Source organism: Bombus affinis, chromosome 4 (assembly GCF_024516045.1).
Source record: "Bombus affinis isolate iyBomAffi1 chromosome 4, iyBomAffi1.2, whole genome shotgun sequence".
Taxonomy (NCBI): Eukaryota; Metazoa; Arthropoda; class Insecta; order Hymenoptera; family Apidae; genus Bombus; species Bombus affinis.
Window position 1 is genome coordinate 4,643,142 of NC_066347.1, and position 20,161 is coordinate 4,663,302.

The 20,161-nt window shown below is 42.0% G+C and overlaps 1 protein-coding gene and 1 long non-coding RNA gene across 2 annotated transcripts in view; one reads left to right on the top strand and one right to left on the bottom strand.

The window, feature by feature from the left end:
* The first annotated feature begins 3,044 nt into the window (after positions 1-3,044).
* On the top strand, positions 3,045-7,245 carry LOC126915758 (uncharacterized). The gene is made up of 3 exons (XR_007710320.1): positions 3,045-3,149; positions 6,438-6,737; positions 6,825-7,245. It is a non-coding gene; the product is annotated as an uncharacterized LOC126915758 (long non-coding RNA).
* Positions 7,246-18,480: 11,235 nt separating this feature from the next.
* Positions 18,481-20,161, bottom strand: part of LOC126915739 (protein groucho-like) — an 82,174-nt gene continuing 80,493 nt past the window's right edge. The window contains exon 13 of the mRNA XM_050720699.1: positions 18,481-19,441. Within this exon, the coding sequence (XP_050576656.1) occupies positions 19,334-19,441 (108 nt within the window). The 3' untranslated portion in view covers positions 18,481-19,333. The remainder of the gene's footprint in view (positions 19,442-20,161) is intronic.

Genomic DNA, 20,161 nt, shown 5'->3' on the forward strand with positions numbered 1-20,161 from the left:
AGTCGAAGATTCGACGATCGTCAAAAAAAAGAAAAAAAAAGAAGAAGAAATCAAAATCCTTCGCAACACTACACCACCTATACAAAAAAAAAAAATATCTGGACGGTGGACGATTTCTCGATTCCACCGATTAGAGACCGTAACGCACGTTTCGCTTTGGAAATCTTCTGAGGCATAGAGCACGGTAGTCGGCCGTAATCTGCCCGTAAACGGTTTAAGTACGCTAATTCTCCGTACCTTGAGAAAACATCTCTCCGACGAAGGCTCTTAGAAACGCTCGTTAGGCTTGCCTTGTAAGCCACGCGATTGCTATACCCGTGACGCCTATACGAGGATATCCGAGAGGCATTCTGCCGCGCGGCCCGCCGTCGGTTCGATCTCCAGATTCTGCAACACGTAACACGTGAGAATCGAAAGTCGCCACCGAGAATATCGTAACGGACGAAACGATCGAATACGGATACGTATACACGAAGCAAAAGCGATTGGAACACGCGTCTAATACCGATTATACCACGTTTACACGAGCGTCTTCCGTTTCGACGCCGGCGCAACAAATAGACCAACGCTGGGTTTAGCATGATCGTTAAGGGGGCGAAGCGTGTTTCTCACGGGCGGACGCGCGAACGAACCGTCTACTCGCGTGAATTTAATCGGATCGTCGAGAACGCCGATCCGACCGGATGCTCCGTATCAATCGGCTTGCGTGAACATCGCTGCAAACTGCCGCTAATGAAATCGCATTGGATTCGGCACTGGTTGTGCTGCTTTGTCGCAAGAACCTTTTCTTTCTTAATTTTTCATTGGGACAACTCTCTTTTTCGTTATTTTTGTCTATTTTTTTATTTCTTTGTTCGTTTGGGGGAATAGAAATTTTGGGGTTCGTCGTGCAGATGTAATTTATTATTTCATGTTTATACCGCATTTTATGCTGTTCGTGTCTTATAATGTGAAATACTAGATAATGTACATGTTGTAGTTTGTTAAGAAATAAATGAGAGAAAGTTATAGTGAGACGGTTATATGACTCATAAACTATACAATTTTGTGTATTTTAGGTAGTTTAATTTTTTTTCTTATAACCAACATTCTGATCTACTACAAATTTCCTTTTGCTACGAAAAAATTTTTTTGGAAATCCTGCTGCTATTTTTCTATTTCTTAACATTTTTTTACTATTCTCGTTCAGACGATAACCACCAGTCTACAGATTAAGAATTTCTTAGCAATTTGCGTTTCAGATAACTGTGATATCTGATCACATCAGCTCCGCTATCCGGATGGATATTATTTTATTTTTTACTCTCCTCACAGTGATCCTATTTCGCAACAGACAAATATTTTTACTTACTAAACAAATTTTGTATTACAAATAATTTGGAATGAAAGAGTTTTTTTTATATAGGACTTTTTCATGGGATGTATCAAGAAGACGCCTTAAGGAATTTGATATTTTCGTTCAAACAGTTCAGCATTATATCCTATGTATATCCTATGGAACAACATGGAGCAGACAAATGGTGGTAACTGAGTCCCGAAATTCACGCTAACGAAAAAAGGGGACACGTGTTTTAATTAACGAGGCTTCAATAAACTGTGAATAAATTTTTCCTGGCGTTCTACGTTTTTAGAAACGCAGCCGTACTAATGGACGCATTCGTCATCCGAAGATAAAGCTGTTAAGTCGAAGAGCAAACACATAAGACTGACGAAATTACAATTCGCTATTGTCCGATCAATTACGAACGTAATACCATAGGAGGAGGAAATATAAAGCTCATATTATTGCGAACGATCGTGTTCCAAGAAAAACTTATCGATCGTGCTAATAACCGCGTTAAAATTGATCTTAGATCCAATAGCCTAAAAAAAGAACAATTCCTTGAAGCTGGGAAAAGAAGTTAAAGTAAATAAAGGCTAAAAAAGAACCGAAGAATCTGAATACGAAATAAAACACTAACGAAGTGTTTCGAAAAATAAAAGCGAGTCGGGATAGAGAGGTCAACGAATAATTTTACACTCGGTACAAACAGCCGCGCGATGCCAGAGAATCGGAACTAATCTGTGCACGGTTTTATCATCGTGGCGTGGAACGCTCTCTAAAAACCTAGTCGAAAAACCACACGTTATATCCATGGTAATACCGCTGAATACTCGGGGAATTTTGTACCCAGCTCTCTTACTCTCTTTCTCTTTCTTCGTACTTTCTCACCTGCCTACACGGCAGAGTACACGGCGGTATCCTTAGCAGGGACCATTGTGTATACGCATCGTGTATTCACAGCTCCGCGAGACAAAAGAGACTACCTCCTTACGTGGTTCGGGAACGACTGGCCCGGGTGAGAGATGAGACTACGTAGTAGTCAAGCGCGGATTCGTAACTCGCCATCCGATTGGTCGGAGCCGCACGCTCATTGGTCGATTCTCTCGGCGTTTCGACGGCTACTCCACGCGGACTGTATCTTCTATCCTCGTTCCACTCGTTACGAACAGATTGTCGTTTTCGTCCCGCTTATACGATAACCATGTTCCTTCTCTGTTTCTCTATCGGCGGGATATTCAAACGTCATCGTTGCACTCGTGACAGATACGATAGCAACCACGGCCGGCTGTTCTCGAGTCTCTCATTCTCCTTCTCGCAGTCTTTCCTTGCCTCTCGGCTCTTCAATCCTTCTTTCTCTTTCACCCTACTCACCCTTCTCCATCAACGTATCTCTGTTCATCGTTTGGTCGCTTTCTCTCTGTCCCGCGAAAACAGTCTCTCAGCAGCAAAGCAGCGAGATCCCCCGGACGAGATATGAATTCACGTTCCTCCTTTTATATTCCACGCTCGCCTGCCCTCCATTTTGCTTGCTCGAGTCCCTTGTCTGCCTCGCCGATCTGCGACTACCGTATGTGTCGGCTGCACGGCTATCTCACAGGCTTCTCTTCTCTCCTTTTTTCCCCGTCTCTTTCTCGCTTTCGTCCGATCTTCTCCCGCTATATACGCGTATGATCGTGTTGTTCCGACGTCGTCGTAGTCGTCTTCGTCGTCTTTTCCGTTGTCTTCGTCGCCGCTGCCATCGTCGTCTCGTCGTCGTCAAGCTCTCTTGGTCGCCGACGTGTCTTCGTGCTGCTCCGTACGATAGACGCGTATATACCTACTACGAGTAAGTATGTACATGCTTGCACGTATACAATGATGTGCAAGCGTACATATACACGGATGACATACTGAAATATCTATGTGCTCGTACAAAACGTGGTCAACTGTGGACGCCGAGAAAAAGATACAGGGAATAGGTTCATACAGTGTTTGCCCTATATGTAATGCAAAGAAGACAGAGATAGCGTTATACGAAGGAAAAGAAGAAGCAAAAGGAAGAAGTAGCCATCGCTATGGGAGAAGATGGAGAAGGGTAGAAGGAGAAACGAAGCGTAAATATTAAAAACAATCCATCAATTAGCGTTAATGCCCGAGCATTAAGCGAGACTGCTGCTCTCTTCTCGCTCTCCGCGGAGACACGTGTTCGTGTATAACTGTGTAACGGTCACACGAACTTCTCCGTCGCGCATCTATGCGTATATGTGTACACACGCGACGACTGGTAGGTATCATTTCGGTTCGTTAGGCGCGGCCTGCTGTCGTATAGGCGTTACGCAGTGTACATACGTCGTGTGCAAGGTATACATATGTAAAATGTACACACGTGCGGTTGCACTACGTCCATCTGTACCTACACAATTATGCAGCCTCTATATGTACGTACACATGTACGAAGCTCTGTATAGGCACGCCTGGATGTGTGTGTGTGTATGTATGTATGTATGTACATACGTGTGTAAGTGACATGTGCATGTATATATGCATACGCGTGTGCACATACTCATACGTATATGCATGTACATGTACATATAAAGAAGTCTGGCCATCGGTTGCCGATGATTCGCATCGTAGAAACGTTTCCTCTCGTTGGCTAGCCGCCTTGTAAACGACTGGACGATCATTCGAACGGAAATGCTGGATCGGGACGAAAAGCCGGAATCGAGTCCCACTTGCTTTCCTTACCTGGCTGAATAGCTTCTTCGGGTTACACCTGTGTATACCTAGGTGAGTCAAGTAGGAAAGGAAATGGAAATCCGTTAGGCTGCTGCTAGACGGCACCTGATTAACACGCGTTCGTGTTTATTCTCTGTATTTTAGGGATTATGTTGGACACAATAGTTTTCCTCGATGCAATAAATACTTTAATTTTGGTAAATTTCATAAAGTTGTAGAATGGGTGCAAATAAGAGAGAGAGAGAGAGAGAGAGAGAGAGAAAAGGAAATAGGTCGGGAAAAATAATGGCGGGAGAAATTTTAAACAAATCCTTGGAATAAAACAAGAATTCGATGAAAAACAGAATTTGATAATACAGAAGGATTGAAAAAATGTACTACCACAGTTATTGAGTTCTCATTTCTAATAGATTAATATGTGTTTGTATATCAGCGTGTATGTATATACGGATTTGTATTTCTTTGTACAATTTTCAATATAGTTTTATATAATATTTTTATTTTCTTTTGTTCGATAAAGTTATTGATGAATAGATCTATGTGGTTATTCGTTATTCAAAAAAATTACGCGATAAGTATAAACGTCAGAAATAAAAGCGTCACTACTTTACATTTATGGATTGAAATCCGAGAGGTATATACCATAAGGTAAGGGAAAACCCTTCTTGAGATAGCGTACATTCACACGTGTACAGTACTCGCCGATGACACACGCGATACCTCTATTTTCTGATTTATTCGAAGAAGGTTTTATTTCACTTGAATAAGAGATTGCTCGTTATATTCGAGCAACTCCGTTTTATTCGCAACTTTTAGTCACAGACCATACGAAATAAAAGTTTGTTCAAAAAATTTATATCATATTTCATTTGAGTATAATCGTATTTTAACGTCCTATTTAAGATTAAAAATATATATATATATATATTCGAGATATTTTATTCGAACCAAGTTTCATCCGAAAAATTTATTCGAAATTTCATTCGTGTTAGCATTTTATGCGAATAAAGTCCAATTTCGCTGTGGGGACAGTGAGTAGAGAGATTCAGCCGATTTACCAGAGGACAACCGTTTCGTGCATTCCCGAGACAGTTGTCGTACCACTGCTGCGATTAGGTGTATTGTGGAGTTCACGAGTTTTGGCTAATCGGGACCATTCTTCGAGCGAAGATTAAAGCAAAATCGCCCTCTGACTTGAAGTTTTACGTGTTCTCCGGTGTTTCTTACGTACATTTATGCAACTAATGATTTCAAAAAGGAATGGAAAATTCATGAAAAATTCAACGATATGTGAAATTTATAATATATTCGTATACAAAAACGGGCCATTCTCTAAATAATTTCCTATCTCGTATATCAGAACGCTGGATGTAAATTACAAAGTACAAAGTTAGCACGCTTACTTGATATACAAGGTTAGTACGCTTACTTGATATACAAAGCTAACCTGTTGACTAGTAAAGACAAGTTAACCTTTGAACTTAATAATTGATTTATCCGAGGATATTCCGGTTTTAATGCATCGTTACGTCGCTATTACATTCTGCTATTACACGTACATTATATTATATTCATATTTTAAAACGTCAAAATGCATCTAGCTAGAGTTAACCCGTGTTTTGTTAATTTTTAATTCCATCTGAAAAAGAAGTCTCTATCTGAAAGGCGACCTAGTTAACAGGTTAAGACAAGGAACGCTAACGAAGGACAATCACGAGCAAGACGTGAAATTTTTAAAGGAAACCGAGCTTGAAAAGTAGGTAGCCGGTATAAAGTATAAACGAATTCTAAAGGGCTAACCACAACTATGCCAACTTTTCTCTTTTATCATTTATGAAAAAGACGACTTTAAATATTGAAAATTCGAAATTGTACGACCGACTTCGTTTTGTTTTTAAATCGTAAACTTTCACAAGAAAAATCAAATATTCTCCTACAGTTTCATTATAGAAAATATTGCTAATTATATGCATACATAACGACTATTGTGAAGACTGACTACCTTTGTAAGGTTGGCAATTAGAAACCATTCAATGACGAAAGATAAGAATTAAATAAATAATAAAATAAATAAAATAATAATAACCGAAGCTTCTTTACTATATTTTGAAATTCGCATAGCAAATTAAAATTCCTGTTACACGGTTAAAATCCTCTCGATTGTCGATAGATACATAGAATACGATTTTAGAATACAATTTACAAATAGAAAACTATTTACTATAGCCTTCTATACATATATACTTACCATAAACAATATTTAAAGAATTCCTGGTACCCGCACACGAACACGTTGAACCCAATTTCTGCAGCAATCGGTAGCCTCAAAAATGCCTTAAAACACGAACAGCTCGTTACATGGAACATTCCTGCCTCTTGATATTTTCTCACATTACAGGTGACCGATATGTTTTCGTTTACCGCGTGGCCTGCTACGTATACGTGGTTACGTGGTCGCAATCGTACGGGATCCCGTGAAAGGATCTCGTTAAGCCTCGCCACGATCGTATTTGGACTTTTTCATCGAATAAACGGTCCACCGGGATCGCATTAATATGGAACCCCGACGACCGGTATAATTAACTCGTCCACAACGCTTATTTATTCGATCGGCCCGTATCGCTATCCGCGTAAAACAGCCTGTCAAACGTGGCCACCGATGAACCTGTTCCGCGTCGGACTGTGTCGAGATAATCCGGTAAGACGTTTAGCCAGCATGTTGGTCAGTTTTAATCGGGATCATCCTGTATCACCAACTTACGTTTCTGTTTTGCTGATTTTATAGGATGGGGCTCCTGATTGAAACGCGTTGAGACGCGCAGTTGCTTTAAATACGACAGCATTAACGATAGAGGCATGAAATTTGCATCAAAGAAATTTAAATGACAAGTATATGAAAAATTTATGATGCAAGGAGAAATAAAAATTTTCATTCATGTACGAGTCCCTTATATTCGTTAAACATGTTTGTTAACGAACTTCTTAATTTCATCAAATAAGTAGATAATTATTATATTTCGATTTTCAAGAAACGAACGTTCCATTTGTATAAATTTATCGTTGGTCTATTGCAAGAAGATGACGTAAATAATATTAAATCTTAAGATAAACTACGGTAAGCAAGTGCATTAACGAAATGTTACTAATTTCCAAGAAGCATATACAGCAAATATTCTACCTTTCCGAAATCAAAATTCTGGAAATTTTGCTCCTCGCTCACCTCGTGATTACATTCTTTTATCATCATACACAAGAGTCTATTACGAATTAAAGAAACCACTGCCGTCCCAAAAAGGACGAGCAAATTAATAAACGAAATCCGAAAGAAAAGAAGAGAAACAAGTATAAAAGACGAACGAAATAATGGAGCCTGGAACGAGGAAAAAGAAGAAAGGAAAAGAAGAAAGGAAAAGAAGGTGTGGGAAAGAGGCGAGGTTGGAGCATTTGATAGAACACTTTGTGCCTCAAGCGTGGCCAGTGCAACGACATGCATCGGCCACAGCAAGGGCGACATTATCGCCGGTTGCACACACCGCGCGGCTGCGGATGGTGCGGTATGGTGGTTAGGGGCGGTTAGGGCAGTGCACCACAAGGGTGGTCAAACCGCAAACGAGACCACCGTCCTGGCTATCTGCTATCTGGATAACCACCGCCGCCGCCGATGCCCTCCGCCTCCGCGTTCGCCTCCTGCACACCTCCGCCTCCGGAATGAGAGAGACGGACAAGGTAAAAGAGACAGAGAGAACGACATCACGTTACCGTTTCCACCCACCGGGTCCTCGTCGTCGAACCGACGATACCCGTCGACGTAACGCTCGCTTATCTCGCTAATTTCGAGCCGATCGATCATCGAAACGCTCGTAAGAACGCGTTAACGAGCTGTCGCGTCTCCGCTTAGTCATGTCGCTCCTCTTTTTTTTCTTTTTATTTTATGGCACACGCGTTCAAGAGCGGACTTTTTTCTTCCCTTTTCTTTTAAGCTTTTCTTTTTCCAACGTTTCGTTCTGTGAATGGGCCTCCGGTGGCACGAGACAAGAAAATGTTCACTTGTGCCGCGTGAACGAGGAGGATCGAGGAGCTGATACGTGGAGCGTTAACGATCTCCTTGGGTGGCACGGTAATTACTTAATGCCGAAGTTTTCAAGGCTTTTTAAGATGCGAAGAGAGGAAGAATACATTTAATCGCGATGCTATTCGGCTTTTTGTGGAGAATTGTATTGTCGTGATTGCCAGTTGTATGTTTCGAGTGCGCTTTTTATCGCTGGTTTATATGACTCGAAGAAACTCTCTTTTTGTTAATAAGTACTTGTTGCCGCTGCTTTTTGGAGGGATGTGTAATTTGTTGAAACGATGGTATGACGAGATATGAAGAATTGGGATGATTGTCAGTCCGCTTATGTGTTATTAGGAGAATTTAATAACGCACAATTTCTGCTATTTTATATCCAGACTGTATAGCAAAACAGCTTCAATATGCAATTACCGCAATTAATCCCAATCAAAAGATACCAATATCCAATCATCGTTATCCAAAAGTCTAATTTTTCTGCCTTCTGTTCTCGTCAATATGCAAAATCGCGAATCAACGAAATCGTCCGACAACCTCCAATCCCATATCTCGCGTACATCATCTCGTTATTCATTTGACCGAATACATCTATTCAAAATCACAAGACCTCGCTAACGAAACAGTATCAGAAGCATCCTTAAAAATCCGTAAAACAGAAATCAAATGTTTCTCATTCCTGCGAAAGAACAAATTCAACAGCCTTTAATTTCAATGAATTTCAAATCTACGTAGATATAGGTCGCTGCATATCCATCGAGTATCGCAAAACTGATCGACGACGATCGTCGTGGAGCAAGAACTATCGAGCAACGCGATTTTCGCTTCGCTCGATTACGTAAATCACACGCGTCCGTTTAACTAGTCTCAACAAGAGCAACTCTTATTTAATCGATCTCGGTTAATCGTCGATCCTTATCGATCGTCCCTATATCCCACTCTTAAATCGAGCCATTCGAACGATCTCTGTACATGTACAACTCATCCCCTTGCATACTCCTACTGGCTGTGATTTCACGCAAGGGAACGCCCCGAGGGAAACCGCGAAGTACGCGGTGGTGTCGCAATTTTTCAAGTGGAACGAAAAAAACCACTGCGGCGGTGGCTGAGTTTTTGCGACCGGCCGGCGATCGTAGACGCTAGAAGGAGAACGAATAAATTGAATAGCCCAGGAGGGGAAGGGTTTCTTTGTGCAAGGTGCGAGGATAAAAATCTCCGGTCACCGTGTGCAATTACCTTGGCATGTAATTGCAGCGATTCACTCAGCTGCGCCTCGACCAGGCTGCACGATAAATTCCTCCTTCTTCGCCTTCCTTTCTGCCCTCCTCCTCTTACCCTTTCTGTGCTATTCGTTCTCTTTCCATCATTCTCTCTCTTGCTCTCTGTGTTTCGCTTTTTCTCTTTCTGGTTTCGTTTACGGCTACCGAGAAATTTAAGCGCACCACGGCTCATCGGCTAAAGGGGCGCCTGTATATTTATGCGACGCACAGAGGGAGAGTGCAGCAACGTTTTATGCCCGTACACATGTTTAGCTGCGTTTACGATCCCGCGAGCCAGCTGCCGTTTTACGTGGATCCCTCGATCGTTTCCTCGTCTTTTCCGAGGACGAGCCGCACGTTTCTAACCTGGTAAATCTGCTCTCCGTTTGCTGCTGATTTTAATCTCCTACCGACCTCTAATTCACGCGGTCACGGGCTGCTCCAGTTAGGCTCGATCGTCCGAGTAATTGCACCTTTGCGAGGTTTTTAACATCAATTTTTCTGTTCCGATGCGCGTTACACTTTCCCTTTGTACTTTTGCATTAGATAATCCATGAGTCTTTCGGATTGCGCGGCGAACCTTTTTTTATTCTTTATTTGTAGCTTTATTTGTCTTTATTAACACGTTGGTCGCCCAGCGTGACTCGGCTGAGTTTCCTGCGGGTCCCAAATCCAACCGCCGGTACGCAGAACGTAAATAGAGCGACAAGCGGGGATTCATTGTTTATCGCCTGTGATTCATTGTAAAGATTATTTACTTTTGAAATGGAGAAAGCAATAAGGTTTCCAGCTAGAGTATTCCGAGCGATCTCATGGCAGATATCTCGGATCTTTCATTTAGTCGAGAAGCATACTTGTGAGACTTACATCAGTGATTTTTTCATCCTCAAAATGTTCAGTAAACAGCGTGAAAATATATTTACTATCGTTCGAAGTGCCCAAAATCACCTCAAATGTGTTTGAAGTGTTTTAACAAATACCATGCGATATAGCATAATGTAATATTTCAACCAGAATATAAATTAATAAAAAGTATGGTATAATGTGTTTATAATATTTTTATGTTGTATATCCTATATTTACTTAACTCGAACAAGAAGAGCGTCACCCATACCTGGGTGACGGGCCCCCACGAAATTATACCCGTCACATAGATATGGGTGACGTGGCGACCAACGTGTTAAATGGATCGATGATGGATAACAAGATCAGAATCCATCGGGTATTTTGAGAATGGTGTTCGCTCGTAATATCGAGTTCTTTGTAATTGATGTTATTTTGGAATACGAGAAGGTATTATTCGATGCCATTACAGAGCAAATAATCTACAACTTTAGAATATATAATAAATCGCATTATATTAGACCTGCTGCAATTAAGTCAAAAATAATTGAAATAACATTATGATACGTTCGTATTCATTTTAGACAGAGAGAGAGAGAGAGAGAGAGAGAGAGAGAGAGAGAGAGAGAGAGAGAGAGAGAGGGAGAGGCAGAGAACGAGTATTTATAACATTAATATCATTTAAGAGCACTAGGAAATTATTACTGTGCTATTGTTGAACGTATTTTACGATCCGCTACAAGATGCGATAAGAGAAAATATACTTTATATTTCTTGAAAGAAATGCCAGTAACCGTTCTCATTCTTTTTCCCTTGAAAAATTTTCTTCCCTAATTGTGAGAAACACGAAAATTAAAACGTCGAGTTACACGTATTTCTCGAAAAATATCCTTCCTCAGAATTCAGAGACAGTAGATTATCCAAACCAATCATTCTCGTTCCGATAATAATCAGCTGTTCCATCGAGACTCTGCTATATTTTATAATTAAAAGATCTTCGATGTAAATAGCGAAAGCGTTTCTCACAGAGAAAGAATCGAATCGAAAAGGATGCAACTTCGAAAAAAATGTTTCTGCGTTCAAATTCCAGGCAAAATGGCGAAAAAAAAAAGAGAAAAATTCGCGCCCCGTTTCGGTGTGCCGTGCGCGTTGCTCGTTAAACGATTCGTCGGTGGTATTGAAAACGTAAAAAGCGGAAGTCGAAAATCCATTATGCTTGGACGGCCGGGAAACGAAATTTTAGCGTTATGGACACGCAGGGATCGCAATATCGAAGCCGAGAGAGCGTTTCTCGCGCGCTTGTTTCGACACGCGCGAGCAGCTGCACCGTCCGCGGCTGTAGCAATTTTTGTCGTTGCATTAACACCGCAGAAAAACAACCGCCACTGGGGCTGGTTACGTTTTCATAGGCGTGCGTCACCTCAGCTTTTCGCGGTTTACACGATGGCTCTCCGGTCAAATGCGTGCGTACGCGTGTGCGTTGCCGATGTACACGCGTGAACAATGTGAACGCGCTCGATCAACCGGCGATATTTGATTTTTGTAACTGAAAAATCGAGAGATTACTTGGAAACTTTTAAACTGCCGGAGGTAGAAAACAGCTGGAACAGTAGTTGGCGTGTAGGTGCGCCTGTACGGGCCATGTAATATCTGTGCGTTTTTGATGTTACGATTTTTTTCTAACTGGTCCGTGTACAGATATGTACGGCTGTTTGCGCGCTCCTTTGTGTTCATTCTTTCACGTTATTTTTCTGCGAGCTAGAACAATGTGTTGTTATATTCGCTACAGCAGAATCTTTCCACGTGTTAGATGGATACAAATGTCAAATGTTGGTGATTTCGTACTTAATGACTTTGTCTTTTGATAAGTCGACATAAAACTAAATTTTATTTTCTTGCGTTCTAATTTCGCGACGTTTGAACGTCTGTATCTATTTATCTTTCGGCTTGTGAGATGTATGATACTCCTTAATCAGTCTGCGTTGGATCAGGTTTCTGGCCAAGCAAACGAATGGTTGATTACGTTCGTTTATAAAATGTTTGACAAATATTATTTATAAAAATCGTAAAAGATACATATATATAGATAGGCACATATGTTTAAAACACATACGATATATGTACACATATTCTTATCGACAATGTTCCAATTTTTTAAATTGATACACAAATCTCAATCTTTTTCTTACTAGTAGTATTATCAATTTTTACAGAGTGGAAAAATAAAAACCGAATAGAAAAACGTCGGGTGAAAAAGGTCAAGCCGACATCGATAATTCGTGATAGCTACAATGTTGCTAGAAAACAGAATTGTTTCGCAATACAGCGAGTACACAAGGATCAGATGCAATTCGTAAGTAATTGGTCACGCGTGGCATAGTGTAACAGAAGAATGCAAAAAGGGTCTGACAGTGCAGTAGGTTAATCGATTCCATTGCGGAAGGCGATCCTTAAAAGGTCAACTCGCTCAGATCGACAAAAAGGTGCCTAGTGTCTTCGACTTCTTCGAGACCGCTTCGTGATCGGTTCGCAGAAAACGATCCTTTTTTTCTCTCATTCGACCTCTCGACTCGCCAGAGTATCCTCGACGATCTCTAATGCATGCAAATCGCCATAAATCCCAAGATCTTCGAGCTTTCTCCAACAACCGGCAAGATTACATATCACTCGGTTGTTCGCGCGGCATTTTCTCAAGAGACGATCACTTTTATCGAATATAACCAACCACCTAATATAACCTAACCACCCAACCTAACCATCAAATATAACGAATAGTAAAAACTGGAGCAAAGATCAGAGAAATAAAAAAATAAAAGAATGCTCAGTGAGTGATACGAAATACGAAGATCTTCGTTCACCATAATGAGATCTAAGCAAAGATCTGTACGTTTCATCTATTGAATATTGTAACTGTGCCACAGATTTTCATACATTTGTGGAAAATTTGAAAATGCAAAAGTGTATAAAATATCCGAAATGTCCTGTACAATGTTTGGCGTGTAACAAAATTTCTATCCATGTTTGATTATGTTTATAAAAATATGAATTTGCATAAATATCCGCACTCTATTTTTAGTGTTTCATATTCCTCTGCATATCACGCGCACTCTGTATATTTCTGCTTCTTCAAATTCCCCGTAAACGCATAAAACTCCGCGGTCTAATAAGTATCCTTGACGCGAAGATATGAAAAAGGTACAAATCCGCAAGAATCTTCGTGGACTCGGTTCAACGTCGAAATTCATAGCACGAGACTCGTGTGTCTCGATTCCACCGGTCCGCAGACCGGTAATTTTCTCCTGTATCTCGCTTTTCACGCGGACAAGCGTGCATATTCCCGCTGCGAGCTGCTCTCTCGTGTTTGCAGATATCATGGCCTATCCAGGGGAGATTGCACTCGCAGGAGTAACGAAGAAGGCTATATCATACGAAACACCAACACGTACTAAATAGAGACCGACTCATAGCAAAAGAGAGAAAGAGAGAGAGAGAGTGGAACAGACGAAACAACGTCAGAGAAACAACTACTACATTTCTATACATTATACAACTACATTTAAGAGAAGTAAGAAACGAAGACCTCTGTAATTCAACTTTCTGTAATTTAAAAATCTCTATACGACTATGATTCTCTTCGTTTTTTTCTGCCTCAGTGTGAAGACATTTGCTTTTAACTTATATGGAATAATTTACCACGTATCTGGATACGTTCTTTTATCCGTATAAAAGTCATTTGCAGCACACGCACACACGCGCGCGCGCAAGAAAGCCCACCTTTTACAAATTCAAGTTTACCTGTATAAGTAAAAGTTTAATTATCGCTGCGACGTAGTAGATTATATTAGGTCGTCCGAAAAGTTTCTTTCGTTTTATAAGAAAATAATAGATGTACAACATTTTTCGTTTTATATTATTTTATCGAATTACGTGTGATCCATTTCGTTCTATCAAGATAAAGATCACAACGTTTGATAGATTATGTTTCGTGTTTGTATAAAGATGCGTTGTTGCAAAAGACGTGTCGTATCTTACGATGAAAAGTCGTATTTTAATCCTCACTATGCTCCTTTTGCACGCCAACTATGTAACTCGAATTATATATTTCTCCTAGAATCATCGAATTCGCCTTTCCTCCAGTCTCCACAATTCCAGAGATATGAACTCTTATCAACCTGTGAAATTACCAGCTCACGAATCCTCCCGATATCTTTCTCATCTTGTAACAATTACTGTATTCGAAAGATATCTGGACAACTCGAAGATTCTCTGGCGTCAAGATGCGAGACTCGATCGTGTAACGCGAGAATGGAATGAAAGCACGCGAAACGGGCAGAAACAGTGCGCCTACGTGACAAAGCTCGCAGAGCATAGATACTAGACGTAGTTCGTTAGCGATGGACTGAGCAAGGCAGAGAGTAGAGAACGATAGAACTGGATAGCGTGGTATAGCGGCGGCATAAGGGATGAAGAGCGCAAAGGGGTGGAACAGAGAGGCTTCTACGCAGAGGGAGAATGGGATAGAGACACGTTGCCGCGTTTATTAGTGTCCAATTGTGACGAGAGAGGCGCAGGGTAACACGAAAGCGAGCGCGTGAACTCGCTCATTTGCGTGCCTGTTAATTTGCCACGTTTGTGTGAGCACCGTGCCGCGCCGCGGCACGCACAAGCCAGTCCCCGCCAATGGACAGAGAGAAAATTAGCGCTTTGAGTATGGGTGCCTGACCGCCTGCCGGCCAGAACCCAGCTCTCTCGGACCCTGGCTTGCTCGCGTCGCAATGCGAGAGCGCGTGGTGGACGCGTACGTGCGCGTCGGCTCGCGTACCAACGTCTGGGTGGTCCCCTGTGGTGCGTCGGATAAAAATTGCCCGACATTCGACGCCTCGTTTTCCTTTTTGCGCCTTTTTCTCGCTTTCTTTTTTCTCGCGCAGCAGACGCGACGAAAGCGCGTTGCGTTAGGTGGCGAGCTTCGTCTCGTTCGATTTCCATGACGTGCGTTCGATCTGTAACGGGTCAAGGTTCATATCTTCGATATCAAATCGAGGATGGTTCGATGTCGTGGCGTAGGGAGCGGAAAAATAGTTCACCGAGAAAAAGAAGGGAAGCAAGGATTATGTGGCAAATAGCAGCGCTGATTATACGTGGAATTGCAAAATTATTTGTTAGGGAAATCGTTGGACCCTTAAACGTTAAATGTTGTTAAATTTGTTGGGGTTTTTGAGTTATCGTCTATTTCACATTGCAAATATCTTGCAAGTCTTGCAAGGAATATCCTTGGCAGAAAAGTGGATTTTTCTGAGAAAGCTGGAACCGATTTTCTGCAAAATTTTGAATATTTTTTGTATGACGATGTTGATAAAATAGAAGTTGCGTCAAATTAATCATCTGTCATAAACATTCACCCTAAACTTCTGCTTATTATTAATAATATTTTCATGTTACGAGTACGCAAGTTTCTTAAAACGCCGGTAGTCCGCTAATCGATGTTATTGCGATCATTTAAAATGATAAGAAATACAGCTGTTTTTATTCGACAGGTTTATTGTACGTTGTCTTTATTTTATCATCCCCGTACTGATTCCCACCAAGTAGCTAATAAATATTGATTTCTACGTGTGTGTTTAACCCGTTCGTTTCAGAAAGAAAATCTGTTCTATCGACGATGCGTATTATCAAATTCAAGACGAAATAAACATGCAATTTATACTTTGCACCTGATACACGTAAAATAAACGTTCAAGTTCCGTGGAATAGACACACGAGCGAAGTAGAGACAAAAAGTTCTCTTCAAAAATAAAATTGACTCTGAACAAACCATTAAAAAACTTCATACTTCAAAACTAACATACTTATATACATATGTACATTGTACATAAATCGTTTGCACAACCTTTGTTTATGCAGGGGTCCGCGCACATCGCGCGTCTTTTCACCAAGCATAATCGATCGACCAATCGTCGATCCTTTTAAAACTGGTTTCTCGAAATTCAAAAATTTGCAAAGCTCGTCTCCCTAACGACATGCAACAACGAAAAGAGTACGCAAATCGTAAAGACTAAATATTCGAACGACACAATGAGAACGTGGAAAACGTTTCCATCGTTCTCGTCGCGTTATGCCAGTTAGCCCTGTTCCAAGCCTATGTAGAAACAGCGAACGAGGAGGGATGGAAGCCGTGACGAACGTACGACACGGTATACACGAGCGTAAAAGGTACACGGGTTTCCGCGAAATTGGACATCGACGCGAAGCGTAATAGGACAGAGGCTCGCGGCACGGATAGCTCAAGTTACTGGCGGCTAACGATCCCGAATGATAGCGGTACGCTCCGCTTATTACGCCGTTACCCGTCCGTTTTTACGCGTAAAATGGAGATTACACGGTGTCCGGGTACGATCACGATCGCGATCGATCAAGCAGTCGCCGCGTGTATCCGTTTCTGGAAATACACTGTGGCGTGTAACCGCGGTTGTTCGCTCGTTGAACGAGCGCTCGTGCACGTTTGGCGCGTTCCACGTGGAAAATGGTGTTTCTAAAACGAAATAAAACGGCCAGGATCCGTAGTAGGATCCTCCGACGAGACAGTACCGATGCAACGAGATGAGCGGAGGGCGAGAGAGTCGGTCGATTAAGTGGTTACGTCGCGTTTGACACGATCGAACGAACAGACTTGCTCGCGCCTGTTAATCCTCTCACCGCAGAACACACTGCACCGGTGTAAACGATTAAAGCGATGACGCAAAAGAGAGCGAGCCAGTAGAGGCATGGAGAGAAACGAAGGCGTTGAGTAGCGGTACAAGAACACCGGTCTTCTGTACTTGCTAATAAAACGGCGGAGAAACGAGCAAGCTCGCGCCAACGAATAAATAAACCTGCGACCAGCTGTTCGCTTGCCCGTTCACCGAATTAACCGTAATAACCGATGCATTTAGCCGCGACATTCAAAACTTGTGCACGAAATACCATCACCAATTCGCTATCCCCCACCCGAAAACCTTCTCCCCCGCCACTTTTGCCACCGCCACCGGCGGAACTCCATCCGTCCTGCCGCGCCGCATATCATTACCATGCAAATACGCTTGGCGTGCGGCAAAGCCCGTGTAAAATCGCCCACCCTCTTTACCTCGTACCCTGCTTCGCCTACACTCGTATTCATCTCCCTCCCACGCAACGCCGGTTCTCTTTTTCACCTTCCTACTCCCACATCGTGTCCGCTGTCCACTCGCGATTCCACTTCGCACCAGCTACCCAGTCACATATGCAAAACGTGCCACTATTATAATAACATTACGCCGATGAACCTTCCATTGAATATGCGCTCCGCGATCGTGGATTGCATCGCTAATTATCTACCGGGTGGCGTGATTCGCACGGGGCTCTCGCGCGATCGCGATTTCAAACGTAACGCACGCTACGTTTCATTGCGTATACGTACGTTTCATCTTCTTTCCTCTTTCTACCCGTTGTTTTACTACCTTCGCGTAACAGTCATATCCTTCTTCTTCTTTTTGTTAGTCGCATAGCAGCGGCTGTCGAGTTCACCGCAATTCGTTTGCCGTGGAAATCGCGTGAAACGCGAGGAACGAAATGCCGTGGCTTCCGACGCGTATGCGGTTTCGTTATACTTTTTTTTTCGCTCCCTTTCTTTTTTTTTTTTTTTTCATCGACGAAACGGTGTCGTAATTTTCGCGACACGATACGCCAGCGTTGTGACTAAATATTGTTGACGCCATGCGTCGCTTTCTCTCTTTGTATCGGTCCTCTGGCTCTCTCGATCCACGTTGGCTGCCGCCGCGCCGTTGACACGTTTATGGGCACGGAGGCTCCGGGGACCAGGGCCGTGTGACGACCCTTGTTTTATATTTTCAGTGACGGGCGCCGGCACGCGTTCGTTAGTCCGTTCGGCCGCTTTCGAATGTTTGCGGCGCGAAGTGGTCTCGCCGCGCGTTCATCGGTTTTTATATTACAACCGTGGCGAGATAATATTTGCCCGCGATTTTCGTTTCATACCTACCCTTGCAGCATGATAAACCCATGCAGACGCGCGCGTGCGCGCGCGCGCACGCTCTCTCGCCGCGTATATGAGGTTATTTTTTCCCATCGAAACTCTATTTCTCCGTGTTGTTTTTTTTTTATACCAATCACCCCCCACCCCTTTTCTGTAAATACTCTGTTTTTTTTTCTCGTTTCCTTTGTTTTATTTTCGCTTGTTGTTTTTCGATGACGGTTCATAGGATTGCAGAGTCGAAGGGAGAGGAATGAATCGGATCACCGAGTTCGTTATCGAGTATCACTTTTTATTTAATCGTCTCTCGTCACGATTCTGTTATTATTCTCTAAGCCAGACAATATTTACAAATTTTTTTTTAGTTTCTCGTGTGTTTATGTTCGGTGTGCGTGCGTGAGTGCGTGCGCGCGCGCGCGCGCGCGCTTGTGTATGTGTGTGTATGTATATGTGGTTTCTTTTAGTTTTCATTACTCACGTTCCGTCTCACTTTTTGGGGACGTAGAAAAATATCATGGTATACTTAAAGACTGAAGTATGTATATATAATATATATAATATATATACGTATATACAAAATGTACAAGGGGGAAAACGCGGTACGAATGCCAGCGTTTGTTTTTAATTAATACGCGATCCCACCGCCCAAGTGGCGGCTGTACGCGCAACGAGCCGAACGAACTGTTTCATTGTCGAGCCTGCCGTTTTAGAAACATTCGTTTCTTTCACGAGACTGTATCTTCTCGTCGTAAGAAGGACAATTCGATCGAGGAACGAAACAACGTCTTTCATTTCCGCTTCGTCCGTTTCTTCGATGTCACGAACGTGTTTCAAAGTCTCTTACGAAATTGCTCGAGCAATATAATTTAATCGCGTCTCGTTCATTTCCATCGAATTCTTTTATTCGTTTCACGCGTTTCTAATTTCTGGTTCGTTCGGCTCCTTTTCATTCTCGCACGGACCCTTTCTTCACCAAGAGCAACAACAACAACAATAACAAGAACAACGGCAACAAACGTCTCTCGTAATATCGTATAAGAATTATGTACACCCACGCCAACGGGAGTCCTCCAAGTCGGATGAATACGTTCGGTTGTGGTGTTCGGTCGTTGCGGTTTCGTCGTTCAGTACATCACCTCGTAGACTGTAGCCTTTTTGTCACCTGAACCGGTAACGATGTACCTGTCGTCCGCTGATATATCGCAGCTGAGCACAGATGACGATTCCTTCGACTGAAAACATCATAAGATACGTCCTTCGTGAGTTAACTGGTTGTTAAAGAATTGCGTAAAAATATACGTTGCCAAGACTTATATTCCAATTCATATACGTTTCTTTCCGTGTTCTTTTTATATCGAAACAGCTTGGTCACCGAAGAAATCGTGCAAAATGTAAAGGACATAACGATTTGCATTACAGATCTTACTTCCTTTTTGCATTATTTTTTCTTTTTCTTTATGGCGTCGTTAGAAGCCTCGCTCAATTAGAATTTGAAATCTGTTCTTTCGCGACACATCGTTTTTTTATGTTATGAATGATATACGATCTATATGGCAAGGGGTAACCGTGACTCCGATTTAGACGAACAAACCAACTCGCGCATTGACAATTTCCGCATAAAATATCCTAATGAGTATTCAGGGAAGTCATGGAAACTGATTGAAAAGGCACTCAAAACACAGAAGATATAAGTAATTTAAAAAAAAAAAAAAAAAAGGAAGACAGCAGAACCTTGGCATATTATTATAGAAAATTATTCCAAACAGATTAATTCTATAATTGAAATGAGCAAGATTGATCGATCTCCTATAATTAAAGTACATTTTTTCATAAACGATCAAGCGGCTGGCTACTTCTGCACATTAGCCTAGGTACTCACGTTCATCGAATATAACACATCGTACAAAAGGCGAAGATGTAGAAATTTAAAGAAACAAAACGATCAATGAAGA